Consider the following 14,616-nt stretch of genomic DNA (forward strand, 5'->3'; position numbering starts at 1 on the left):
CTACCCCTGTTCTCTGGAGCTGCTGCCTGATGAACAGAGTTATTTCAGCACTTTGTGTCCTTTCATGAATCCCTGAATGGATGATCAGGGAAATGGAAGCTGGGGCCTGAAATTACTGTTGATGATATATATGTGAGTGGTAGCAGATAAAAGATTAGATAATATTCAATACAGTACCAAATATTCAATACAGCTCTCTTAAAATACCAATATTTTAATGACCATTATTTCAAACTTATATTTACTTACCTGAATGGAATATTTTTCAAATCTTAGAAATAAAATGTATTATTATTTGCAGTGTCAAAAAACAAATAAGAATGAAATACATTGTAAGGACATATTGTTTTCTTTCCACTTAATTTTCAGGTCATCTTTTACAGTTGTTACTGTTTTGGTGAAGGAGTAATTGTCCATGAAGGGAGAAAATTGTGAACCCCAAATCACCCTCTTCCACTTTTTGATGGGCAAAGATGCCGTCTTCAACTCGCAAAGGGGCAGTCAGAGACCCAGAGGTTTCTGAGCTGTTCTTCAAGGATGATCCAGAAGAGTTGTTCGTTGACTTGCATGAAATTGGACATGGAAGTTTCGGAGCTGTTTATTTTGTAAGTGAGAACTTGTTTAAAACTATTTATGTAATGTTAGTCATACAATTTGAAATGCCAAATTAAGTACCAAATCTTCCAACAGGTGTTCCTTAATAGAACGGTTATTGTAAACAAGACTGCTGTAATTAATCTAAAAAACTACAAATTACAGCACTGTAATAGTTTTATTTGCTTTGGTAACGTTGTGATTTTAAGTATTAATAATTCAGGACACAAAGGATTTAGATGGCACTATTAACTAATTGTCTGGTACTTTCTTAACAATAATTTTGCTCTATTCTGGGTGGGAGCAAGTGGGTGGTGGCTGTAGTGAGAGGGTGCGAGAGTGCAATAATATTGAGAAGGATTTCTGAAACCAAAAAGAGTTTTCCTGGAATGAAAGGTTAAAAGATCTGTTGGAGTCAGTACACAAAATGGAGAACAGAAGTAAGATAGTGCTCCAAAGAAAACGAGGCCAGGTCTTGCTCAACCCAGCCCAGAGTTACTATCTTGTTACCCGTCTGACAGCACTGGCCTGGTTCAGATTAAGACTGCTTAGCAGGGCTTTTTTTGTTATCTTCTATGAACATAAAGCATAGGACAGTACATCACAGAAACAAGGCCTTTGGCTCACAATGTCTGTGCTGAACATGATGCCAGGACCAACTCTTATCTGCCTGCACAGAATCCATTCCCTGCATTTCTATATGCCTGTCCAAAAGTCTCTTAAATGCCACAATCCTATCTGTCCCCACCTCCGCCCTCAACATCATATCCCAGGCACTTGCTACACTCTATGTCAAACAAAACTAGCCCCGTGCATCTCTTAATTTTTTGTGCCTCTTGGTTTAAAGTCTGCCATCCTGGGAGAAGGTTCTAACTGTCTGCCCTATTATCCCTCTCATGAGTTTGCATACTTCTAACAGGTCTCCCCGCAACCACTGGCATTCCAGATAAAACAATCCAATTTTGTCCAATCTCACTGTAGCTAATGCCCTGTAATCCAGACCTGCTCTGCATCATTTCCAAAGCCCCCACATCCTTCCTCTAGTGGGGTGATCAGAACTACACACAATACTCAAATGCAACCTAACCAAAGTCCTATAAAGCAGCGTCATGATTTCCTTGCTCTTCTACTCAACGCCCCTACTAATGAAGGCAAGCATATCATATGCCTGCTTTACCACACTATCTATTTGTGTTGCCTCTTTCAAGGAGCATAGGACTTGCGGCCCCAAGATCCCTCTGCATCAATGCTGTTAAGGGTCATCCAATTAATTGTATATTTTCCCTTGCATTTGGCCTCCCAAACACCGCTCACCTGCTCGGACTAAACTCCACCTGCCACTTCTCCGCCCATTTGTTGGTGCTATTCCACATCCCGCTGAATTTGACAGCCTTGTTCACGGTCCGCAACCCCAGTAATCTTGGTGTCATATGCAAACTTACTAACCAACCCGCCTACATTTACGTCCTAGTTGTTTATGTATACATCACAAACAGCAGAGGTTCCAGCACAGATCCCAGCAGAACTCCACTGGTCACCGATCTCCAGGCTGAATATTGTTCTCTGCCCTCTGTTTTCTATTGGTAAGCCAATTCTGAATCCATAGGGCCAAATCATTGTTAATCCCATGCATCTTGATCTTCTGGATCAGCCTGCCATGGGGAACCATCAAATGCCTTACAAAAATCCACGTAGAAAACATCCCGCCTACCCTCATCGATTACCTTTGTCGCCTGCTTAAAAAAACTATCGTTAGTAAGATATTACCTGCCATGCACAAAGCCTGCTGACTGTCCGTAATTCACCCATTCTCTAGAAATGGGAGTAAATCATATCCCAAGGAATCTTCTACCATAGTTTCGCTACAACTGACATGAGGCTCACTAGTCTATAATTCCCAGGATTCTTTTTCTGTTCTTTAACAAAGGACCCCAGTCCTCTTGGATCTCACCTGGTTTTTCAGGCAGTCCTATTGAAAGTTGACAGTTGGTTAGTTTTTTTATCTTGTTTGAGACATTAGTTTAGTTTATTGTCATGTGTACTGAGGTACAGTGAAAGTTTTTGTAGCGTGCTAACCAGTCAGCGGAAAGACAATACGTGTTTACAATCAAGCCATTCGCAGTGTACAGATACATGATAAGGGAATAATGTTTAGTGCAAGATAAAGCCAGTAAAGTCCAATCAAAGTTAGTCCACGGGTCACCAATGAGGTAGATAGTAGAGCAGAACTACTCTCTAGTTGTGGTAGGATGTTTCAGTTGCCTCATCACAGCTGGGAAGAAACTGTCCCTGAATCTGGAGATGTGTGTTTTCATACTTCTATACCTTTTGCCTGATCGGAGAGGGGAAAAGTGGGAGTGTCCAGAATGCGACTCGTCCTTGATTATGCTGCTGGCCTTGCCGAGGCAGCATGAGGTGTAAATGTTGTCAATGGAAGGGAGGTTGGGCTGCGATCACAATCGTTGCGATTTCTTGCGGTCTTGGATGGAGCTGTTCCCATACCATGGTGCGATGCATCCTGATAAAATGCTTTCTACGGCGCATCTGTAGAAGATGGTGAGGGTTGTTGGGGACAGTCTGAACTTCCTAAGCCTTCTAAGGAAGTAGAGCTGTAATTGCTTACTATTGTTGACAAAGACTTAATCCATGTGGATATAGACTGGTTATTATCTGAGGCAATATAAATAAAACTGTACTGTGCAATCATTGTCAAAGTACTTCACTCCACATGCTGTCATCAACCATAACCATCATTTGATTCACCTGCCGATGGGAGGCTAATTCGTGAGTCTGTTACAGTCTTGTACTCCACCATAACAAGTCAAGTCAAGTTTATTTGTCACATGCACATACACTATGTGCAGTGAAAAGAAAGTGGCAATGCCTTCGGATTGTGCACAAAAATGAATTACAGTTACAGCATATAAATAAAGTTAATATAGAGAAGACAAAATTTAGTCCCTGGAGTTATAAAAGTTAACAGTCCTGATGGCCTGTGGGAAGAAACTCCGTCTCATCCTCTCCGTTTTCACAGCGTGACAGCGGAGGCGTTTGCCTGACCGTAGCAGCTGGAACAGTCCGTTGCTGGGGTGGCAGGGGTCCCTCATAATCTTGCCTGCTCTCTTATCCTCCTGATGTATAGGTCCTGCAGGGGGGCGAGTGTAGTTCCCATGGTGTGTTCTGCCGAACGCACTACTCTAGTGTAGTTGATGGTGTGGAATGAATAAACTTGGCTGAAGATTGCCATCTGTGACCTTGAACATATTGGAAGGCAGCTGAAATGGATCATCCACGTGGCCAATCTGCCGGACACGAGAGATCTTTTCTGCTAACCAATAGTTTCACTATTTGAACTTTAAGCTGGAAAGTTCTAAAGAAATTTTAAAGAACTTTCCAACATCTTTACCATTTCATTATCCCTACTAACAGAAACCATGCTTGCATTTGCATTCGGCTTATGCCACTATTGATTTCTTTCTTTATATGGTTTGGAACTGTGCTACCCTTGTCGATCATTTACCATCATTGGCATGTTGAAATTAATTTGCATGCTAAATTCTACATGTGACTACTGGGATTCTCTACTCCCGATCACTGTCTTGAACTGTTATGTTCCTCCTTGGTTCTGTATTTTTTTCCAAGATTAGATAATGACTAAGCAAGACCCTCTCCCCCCTCTTCCCCCCCACCCGCACTTCATTGCTCAAAGTTCAAAGGATATTAGCACAATCGTTCATAGCCACAAAGCTGGAACTGCCCATGGTTTTTCTTCCCGCTTTTGCTAAGTTAGCTGGGTCTAGTCATTATGAGAAACTTGGAGAGAGAAGTGAAATTAGTAAGTCTGAATGAGTGAATGCCCATAAGAGGACAGAATTGACTTTGATATTTGCTCTTAATTTTTGAAAACTGTTTGTGTTTATAGTTTAAGAATGGCTGCTTGTGTGAGGAACCCAAGGGTTACTGCAGCAACACAGGAGCATTCTTAGCAAAGCAATTCCAGCGACTTGTTGTCAATACAGTACTGACCTCCAGTACTGTTTGTATGTGATTTTCATGTTCTACCTGTGACAATGTGGATTTCCCCCAGGCAATCCAGTTTCCTCCCACATCCCAAAGATATTTGGGTTGATGGGTTAATTGGCCACTCCATACTGCTGCTTGTGAGAGGTTGAGTGTGTGTTTGTGTTTTTAAGAGGATTGTGGGAAGAAATCTTTAAATGTGGGATTTGTGTATTGTGTGTTTGAAGGTTGATGTGGACTTGGGTACAAACCACCTGTCTCCCATCAACCACAAGTCCAGAATTCACCATTTTTCCTCAAATTACTGCTCCATCTATCCAAGACGCCAATTAATCTAGAGAGCCATCTCCTTCCTTCCCAGGATCACACATGGGCAGAGGGATCGATCCACTCATAGCATCTGCTGGCTGAAAAGCCTTGCAAGGGCATCAATTGCTTAATTGCTCAAATCCTTCCCTCTGATGAATAAGCAGGGAGACTAAGCTCCCGGCTTGTGGTAAGCCACACTCTCCACCATGCACAGCTGCCTAGCTCACGGATGTCCTTTCGATCTTAGCAAATTGGCTGCCATCTGCCCGAAAAAAGGAAGTACAGTGCCAGCAATTGCATCCATAGCAGCCTGAAAAGTCCAGTCCAGAGTTAATCATCAGTCATTGATTTCCCCTTGCTGATGCGATATCTCTGCTTGACCTCTACATTTGTATTTAATCTGATAAACAATGATAGCCTTTTCTACCAAATCGCCTCAATAACATTTCCACAATAAAGGCATTCATTTAGTTTAGTTTGGCGATATAGAGTGGAAACTCTTTAGCCAACCGAGTCTTCACCGATCACGATCACCCGTACATTAGGTCTATCCTACGCACTAGGGACAATTTTCAGAAGCCATTTTACCTACAAACCTGCACGTCTTTATAATGTGGGAGGAAACTGGAGCATCTGGAGAAAATCCATGCGGTCACTGGGAGAATATACAAACTAAGTACAGCGAGCACCCATGGTCAGGATCGATCTCGAGTCTCTGGCATTGTCGGCATCAATCGTACCGTTGGACAATTGTGCTGCCCTTTACCTGGGGCCTTTACCTCCCGTTACATTGGGGGCAGCAAATCCTCATTAATGGTTTCTCGTGTATGGTTCCCACCTTTTCCAGTTTGCAGGAGTACCAAGTTTGTGGAAATCCATTTGAGAATCGTAATGCATCAGGGTGACTACCTCTTGTCGTTTCCATGATCGCCAATTGCATGTTGCTGGTGAAAACATCATCACTTAGACTGAACTTCAAATAAATCTTTTGCGTAACTACCCACTAACTATTAATTGTTGAAAAGCATTTCTTCCAGTCGAGGTAAATAACTATTTCCCTGTGTTCTGAGATACATTGTTATTCTGGTGTAGAATGCTTTGTTGCAATTATACAGGATATTTCCACTTGAAACTGAAACTTGAGACTTCTTTCTTGGTATTTCACTTTTTGTGATATATTTATGAAATGTAAATGGAGAACCCAGAAAATGTGTTTGTGGCCAGAGAAAAGTTTTTATTGGCATTTCTGAAGTATTTACATTGAGATAGGTTTACGTTTTATATAGTGGACTTGACTTGCATTGTTTCTGAATGTAGACTGGAAATAAAAGTGTTTGACAACTAGTTATGTAATGAAGCATGCAGGTGTAGATGGGATTAGTGAACATTTGGAATGAAATTGATATGATAATAGTCAAGAAAGTCATTGATGGTATTGGAAAAACATTAATGCACATCTGTAACTTATCGTTTCTAACTGGTAAATTCCCAAGCAAAATGAAAATTGCAAAATTTATACCTTTATATAAAACTGGGGATAGACACCACTTCACAAATTACAGGCCTGTTTCCTTACTTTCACAATTCTCTCAGATACTAGAAAAATTCTTTACTGAAAGAATAGACAAATTCATTGAGAAGCACAAATTGCTGTATGGATTCAGATCAACATGTATGGCGCTAATCGAATTAAAAGAAGCAATTACCAATTGTGTAGACAAAAAAAAGTATGCAGTGGGAGAATTTATAGATCTTAAAAAAAGCTTTTGATGCCATTGATCACAATATATTACTTGATAAATTGGCAAGGTACGGTATCAGGGGGGTGGCGTTGAATTGGTTGAGAAGCTATTTAAGAAACAGGCAACAGTTTGTGAAGATAGGTGAGCATTAATCAACATGCTTGGATATTACTTATGGAGTACCTCAGGGGTCAGTATTAGGACCAAAATTGTTCATTCTGTATATAAATGATATATGCAGAGTATCAAAAATATTGAAATTTGTTTTATTTGCGGACAATACTAATACCTTTTGTTCTGGGGAGAATTTACAGCAGCTTTTGGAGGAGATCACATCAGAAACGAGAAAATTAAAAAGGTGGTTTGACATAAACAAATTATCATTAAATTTGAACAAAACAAAGATGATGTTGTTTGGAAATTGTAAAATAAACACTCATGTACATGTGAGGATAGATGGTGTTGATATAGAAAGAGTATATGAAAATACATTTCTAGGTGTGATACTAAACCACAAAATCTGCTGGAAACCTCATATAAAACGTGTGAGCAAAGCTGGCAAGGAGCATTGCAGTCCTGGAAAGAACACGGCACATTCTGAATCACAAAGCTGTACATGGTTTATTGTTCACTTGTATTGCCAGATCTAAATGACTGTGTAGGTATGGGTGACACTTACAAGAGCACCCTACATCCATTATGCAGACTGCAAAACATGACATAAGGATAGTTAATAATGTAGGATTTCACAAACACACAAACTCTCTGTTTTTAAAGTCAAATGCCTTGAGGTTTATGGATCTAGTAGAATTTAACACAGCACAAATAATGTATAAAGCAAGAAATAATTTACTAACAGGTAATATATAAAAAATGTTCTTTGAGAGGGAGGGTGGTTATAATTTGAGAGGAGAATTTAATATAAAGAAGCTTTGTGTTCGTACAACTATGAAGAGTGTGTGTATTTCAATCTGTGGGGTAAAATTGGGGAATGATGTGGATGTGGAACTCGTGCAAAGCATAAACATTACGCAGCTCAAGAAGATGTACAAAAAAAAATATTTTCCAGAGGTATAAGAATGAGGAAGGGCTGTGATGACGGTTAAGTTTTAGTGTATTGACACAGTGTGATATTGCGTTATACATAGAATTTGGATAATTGTTTATAAACTGCATGTATGTATGCGTGTGTGCATATATGTGTATATGTGTATGCATGTGGCATATGTATGGATATATGTATGTATATATTTGTGTATGTGGGTGTATATATATATATTTATGTGTGTGTATATATATGTATGTGTGTGTATATGTGTGTATATATATGCGCGTGTGTGCGCATATATGTGTATATATATATGCGTGTGAAAATATGCATGTGTATGTATGTATGTACATGTGTGTGTGTATATATGTGTATGCATATATGTATGTCTATGAGTGTGTATGTGTGTGTGTGTGTGTGTATATGTGTGTGTATATGTAATAAAGTTTGTGAATTAATTGAGTAGCGGAGAAGGGGTAGGAATAAACAAGTGTATACTTCCTCCTACTCCTTTTCGAATATGTAAAATTCAATTTGTGTTTATGAGAATTTATTCATTGAGTTGTGTATAGGTTTATCTTTCATTTCATTTTATTGTTATTTTGTTTTGTTTTTATCTTTTTTTGTTTTACATGTTCGAAATAAAATATAAATAAACAAACATTTTCAATGTGGCATTGCTTTATAAACTCTAAAAGAAGCGTGGCTCAATGAAAATATTTTGCTCATCTTGTATGCTTTTTGGATTGTGAATGTTGGATTTGGAATACGGCTCTCTGTATGTGCTCGTGTTATTTTTAAAACATTCTCTTTTTATATATTTGAACTTCAGGCCAGAAATGCTCGCACATCGGAGGTGGTGGCAGTCAAGAAAATGTCCTATAGTGGTAAACAAATCACAGAGGTAAGGAAATTCTAAGATTGCTTATTTTAAAGCTTTTTGCTTTCTCTATATTGCTGACGAGTTACAATAGACAATAGGTGTAGGCTATTCGGCCCTTCGAGCCAGCACTGCAATTACCTGTGACAATTAATGTTTCTGATATTTTTAGCTTGAGTCCTAAATGTGCAGCTGGTCCACTTTATTGTCACAATATTACTTGCTTATTTTTCACAGAAATGGCAGGACATAATCAAAGAAGTAAAATTTCTACGTCAGCTCAAACATCCAAACACCATAGAATACAAAGGTTGTTACCTGAAGGAGAACACTGCCTGGGTACGTTGCAATCCTATTAAGTTTTATATAATAATTTTCTCAGGATTAAATATAGTTGAATTGCTATAGAGTTATCAGCTAAATTATGAATGGAAGGTAGACATCAGATTTTGCTGGGCAATGTACTTTGAGAGCGATATCTTAAAGATTGAACACTTTTCAGTGGAAATTAGAAATATAAGAATGTTGAAAATATAAAGTGGCTCTCTCCATGGCCTCCCTCATGCTTCCATTGTAGCTTTGCAGAAAATGGAAAGATGCTCATCTTTTAATTGGGCACATCAGAGTCTTAAACCCAACATTAATCTCAGTATTTGCAGAAGATAGCATTTGTTTTGCCTAACACAGCAGTTGCTAATGGGTCTGGTTATTTACAATGAATTTCTTCAGTGAATTTTTTACCACATCCTCCACTGATAAATAGAGTCAAAGAGTGATACAGCGTGGAAACAGGCCCTTCGGCCTAACTTGCCCACACTGGCGAACATGTCCCAGCTACACTTGTCCCACGTTTGGTCCATATCCCTCCAAACCTGTCTATCCATGTACCAGTCTTAACTGTTTCTTAAACGTTGGGATAGTCCCAGCCTCAACTACGTCCTCTGGCAGCTTGTTCCATACTCACATCACCCGTTGTGTGAAAAAAGTACCCCTCAGATTCCTACTAAATCTTTTCCCCTTCACCTTAAACCTATGGTCCTCGGTTTCCCTACTCTGGGCAAGAGACTCTGTGCATCTACCTGATCTATTCCTCTCATAATTTTATACACCTCTATAAGATCACCCCTCATCCTCCTGCGCTCCAAAGAATAGAGTCCCAACCTACTTAACCTCCCTCAATAGCTCAGACCCTCTAGTCCTGGCAACATCCTCATAAATCTTCTCTGTAACCGTTCCAGCTTGACAACATGTTTCCTATAACATGGTGCCCAGAACAGAACACAATCCTCTAAATGCAGCCTCACCATCGTCTTTTACAACAACAACATCACCTCCCAACTTCTATACTCAATACTCTGACTGATGAAGGCCAATTGACAAAAGCCTTTCTGACCACCCTATCTACCTGCGACTCCGCCTTCAAGGAACCATGCACCTGCACTCCTAGATCCCTCTGCTCCACAACACTCCCCAGAGCCCTACCATTCATTGTGTCGGTCCTACCTATGTTAGACTTCCCAAAAAGAAACACCGCGCATTTCTCTGTATTAATTTCCGTTAACCTTTCCTCGGCCCACCTGGCCAATCGATCAAAGATCCTGCTGCAATTTTTCACAACCATCTTCACTATCTGCAAAACTACCCACTTTTGTATCATCACACGATCAAAACTTAAGTTGTATCAATGTCTTGTTTGTCAATTAATTCTAGGGCTCATGGATCTTATTTTTCTAAATTCTTTGTCTCCCACTTGATGCTTTTTTCCCCTCTCCCTGCCTAACTGCCTACCTGTGCAATGAACCTATCCAAATTCTACATTTCATAATGACAACTCAATTCCTACCCCATCAAATATTTTAGTAATTGCTCATTTTCATTTCTGAATTGCACCATCTGCAATCATTAATTTTTTGTGTGAGGATCCCATGTGTTTCCTTTTAAGCACCCATCGCTGCGTTCTGGAAACCTCAAAACCGCGTGTATGCAATATCACCGCGTACCTCTAGGAAACTTTGGAACAACTTCTTCACTCAATGTTAGGAATGTTGAATCCTCTACTACAAAAAATAGATGCATGCCAAAACGAACCGCGATAACAATGATAAAGGTGTAGCAGTATAGGGTGAGATGGAGGTGGTGGTGAAAAAAAACTCTCATATGTCGTTAGGGCTGAGAAACCTGTTTCAGATTACATTTTTAAATGCAACGTAGATTTTTTATTATTATTAATTATAGATTAGTATTTATCTATTTTATTTTAATCCAAATATTAGTTCATGTACTGGATATTTTGAATGGTCAAGTAATCCTTAACTATGTTTAATTTCAGATGGTTATGGAATACTGCCTTGGATCAACTTCTGATTTATTGGAAGGTAAGCATTGAAACATTTAATTGTACAAAATCAGGCTTTCATGTGTAGTTCAAGTCAAGTTATTGTTAGATGCACAAATTCATTAGGTGCAGGTATCATGAAAACCTTGAGTAAATCAGCAGGTCAGGCAGAATCTCTGAAGAACGTGGATGGGCAATGTTTCAGGCTGGGACCCTTCTTCAGACTGATTGTAGTGGGGAAGTAGGCTGCAAGAGAGGTGGGTGCGGGACAAAGTCTAGCAAGTGATGGGCAGATACAGTGAAGGGGAGGGGGTTGATGGGAAGGTGGTTGGACAAAGGTTAGAGGTGAAAAGACAAAGTGTGAGATTAGGAGCGGAGTGAAATATAAGCCAGTGGAAGAAAGATAGGTGGAAGAGGAAAGGGAGAAATGGGGGGACATTCAGGTGGGACACAGGTGAGAGGGTGGTGGGGGGGGGGGGGGGGGGGAGGGGGTGTTTGTAGGTTAGTTACCTAAAATTGGAGAATTCCATGTTTATACATTGTAAGCTACCCAAGTGGAATAAGAGGTGCAGTTCCCCCAGTTTCATGTGGCGTCTGACAATGGAGGAAAGGGCAGAAAGATCAGTATGGAATGAGAAGGGCAGTGAAAATGGTTAGGAATTGGAGAATCCCGCAGGCCTTGCCAGACCGAGTGCAAATGTTCGGCAAAATAGTCGCCTAATCTACACTTGATCTCGCTGATGTATCTGGGGTCATGTCAGGAGCACTGAATGCAGCAGTTGAGGTTTGAGGAGATGCACATGAACCTCTGTCTCCCCTGGAAGGACTGAGTTCCCTGGATGGAAATGAGGGAAGAGGTATAGAGATAGTTGTTACGCCTCCTGCAGTTGCAGGGGGATGTGCCTGAGGAAGAGGCGGTTTGGGAGTGAAATAAGGAGTTGCGGAGGAAATTATCTGCAGAAAGTGGTGAGGGTGGAAAGATGCGACTGGTGGTGAGATCACGTGGAAGGTGGCAAAAATGAAAGATGAGGAGCAGGGGAACTCTCTCCTTGTTCTGCCCGGTGGGGGGGGGGGGGGTGGGGGTGGGGGGGGGGGAGGGAGGGCAGAGAGAGAGAGAGAGAGGGAGCGAGAGCAGAACTACAGGACACAGAAGAGATGCAGGTGAGGGATCCATCTCCGACAGTGATTGGGGGGGGGGGGGGGGGGGGGAGGAATCAAGTTTATTAAAGAAAGAGGACATCTTGGATATCGTCGAATGAAGAGCCTCCTCGTTGGGAACAGATACAGTGGTGACAGAAATTGAGAATAGGGGATGGTGTGTTTGCAAGAAGCAGGGTAGGAGGAGGTATAGTCCTGATATTGTGGGAGTCAGTAAGCATAGAAAATAGGTGCAGGAGGAGGCCATTCGGCCCTTCGAGCCAGCACCGCCATTCATTGTGATCATGGCTGATCGTCCGCAATCAATAACCCATGCCTGCCTTCTCCCCATATCCCTTGATTCCACTAGCCCCTAGAGCTCTATCTAACTCTTCCTTAAATCCATCCAGTGATTTGGCCTCCACTGCCCTCTGTGGCAGAGAATTCCACAAATGCACAACTCTCTGGGTGAAAATGTAGTTTCTTCTCACCTCAGTTTTAAATGGCCTCCCCTTTATTCTAAGACTTTATTCTAAGACTGTGGCCCCTGGTTCTGGACTCGCCCAACATTGGGAACATTTTTCCTGTCCAGTCTTGTCCAGTCCTTTTATAATTTTATATGTTTTTATAAGATCCCCAGGTTTGTAGTAGATGTCAATCGATTGTCTGAGTTGCGTAATGGAGACAGAGAGATCAAGAAAAGAGAGGGAGGTGTCAGAGATAGTCCAAGTTAATTTGAGGGCAGGGTGGAAGTTGGTGGTGAAATGAATGAGATCAAGTTCTGCTTGAAGAAGGATGCCCCAATGCAGTCATCAGTGTAATGGAGAAGGAGCTGGGAGCAATGGCACCAGTGTATATGTGGAGCAAGGATGTTTGACATAACCACAAAAAGGCAGGCACAGCTGGGGCCCATGCAATTACCTAGGGCTACACCTTTAACTTGAAGAAAGTGAAAGAAGCAGTGAAAGCAAGAGAAGTTGTTGAAGGTGAGGGCAAAGTTCCCTGGGTGGAGTAGAGTGTTAGTAGAGGGGAACCAATTAGATCAAGGTCTTGAGAATGGAGGTGTAAAAGACGGGACTTTGATGGTAAAGATGGGGCAATGGAGGCCTAGGAATTGAATGATATTGAACTGTGAGGTGCCTCGGATGTAGGTCAGAAGCGACTTGACATCGTCTACAGTGTTCCATTGTTAGCATCGGAATAGAATTGTAGAAAAGTAGTTGTTTCAGAATGTTGTCCCCTTGGTCAAGAGATCCTGGCTCATCCTCTCCATTAGCTCCATTTTGAGACACATCCTATTTAGTGGTTCCATTTCCACGAAATGGAAATCAATCCTATCTATTGATTTCCATTTGAAGTGAGCTCCATGATAAAAATCCTTCAGTGATTCATAAATCAGAGGAGCAGAATTAGGCCATTCAGCCGATCAAGTCTACTTCGCCATTTAATCAGGGCTGATCTATCTCTCCTTCTCAACCCCATCCTTCTGCCTTCTCCCCATAATCTTTGACACCCTTACTAATCAAGGAACTGTCAATCTCCACTTCAAATATACCCAATTGCCATCTGTGGCAATGAATTCCACAGATTCACCTTCCTCTGGCTAATGAAATTCCCCATCATCTCTTTTCTAAAGGTACGTCCTTTTCTTCTGAACCAATGCCCTCTGGCACTAGACGCTCCCACTAGTAGAAACATCCTCTCCACACCAACTCTAACCAAACCGTTCATTATTCGGCAAGTTTAAACTCTTTTCATATTTCCACAAAGGGGTAAAAAAAAAAACCTGGATTTAACATTTAGCCCAACTCATCCATGCTGCCAAAGATGCCCATCTAAGCTAGTCTCATTTGCCCCATAGCCCTCTAAACCTTTTCTATCCATGTACCTGTCCAAATGTCTTTTTAGATGTTTTTATTGTACCTGCCTCAACTATTTCTTCGGGCAGCTCTTTGAAATGACTTCCTACACTGTGAAAAGCTCCCTTCTCAGGTTTCTATTAAATCCCCCCTCACAATTCTACTTCTCTTGGTTCTCCGACCTGGCAAAAAGACTGTGCATTCACCCTATTTATTCCCCTCATGATTTCATGCAGCACCATCAGATCACCCCTCAGCCTCCTGCATTCCAAGGAATAAAGTCCTGGCCTCCATTTTAGCTTTAGTAGTGGCAACATTTTCATAAACCTTCTCTGCACTCTTTCCAGCTTAATAACCTCTTTCTCACGGCATGGTGACCAAAACTGAACACCACACGTCTTGTACAGAAACAGTAGTTCCTCTCTTCAACCCAAATAATTTGGAGGTTTTTTGTGATGCTCAAACTGTAACCCAGAAGGTTAAAGTTTGCATATTTTATTTTATCAGGAAAGCAGAAAGCAGAGTTTTGCCTTCTGGTTTCAAGTTCCAAACATAATTGAGATTAAGAGATATTAGAGACAAAGGTACATTTAAATATTGAAATTTTGATATCACAGTTGTAAATGTAAACTTTCAGTGGTTGATTGGTACTATTTAAGACTTTGCAGAGGAGCTGTTTAAGTACAGTAAAT

At 40.9% G+C, this 14,616-nt stretch overlaps 1 protein-coding gene across 5 annotated transcripts in view; it reads left to right on the plus strand.

Annotated features, from left to right (window-relative positions):
- The window catches only part of taok3a (TAO kinase 3a), a 132,194-nt gene that overhangs the window by 51,628 nt on the left and 65,950 nt on the right, over positions 1-14,616 (plus strand). For 4 of the 5 annotated variants that reach the window (XR_013548908.1, XM_078421762.1, XM_078421764.1 and 1 more), the window contains exons 3-6: positions 370-605; positions 8,546-8,617; positions 8,831-8,932; positions 10,923-10,968. Coding sequence is in view for 4 of the 5 variants with exons in the window: in XM_078421762.1 (XP_078277888.1) it covers positions 474-605; positions 8,546-8,617; positions 8,831-8,932; positions 10,923-10,968 (352 nt within the window). In the remaining variant the exon portion in view is untranslated. The remainder of the gene's footprint in view (positions 1-369; positions 606-8,545; positions 8,618-8,830; positions 8,933-10,922; positions 10,969-14,616) is intronic. The other variant, XM_078421763.1, reaches the window with a different exon arrangement.

Source organism: Rhinoraja longicauda, chromosome 25 (genome assembly GCF_053455715.1).
Source record: "Rhinoraja longicauda isolate Sanriku21f chromosome 25, sRhiLon1.1, whole genome shotgun sequence".
Lineage (NCBI taxonomy): Eukaryota > Metazoa > Chordata > Chondrichthyes > Rajiformes > Arhynchobatidae > Rhinoraja > Rhinoraja longicauda.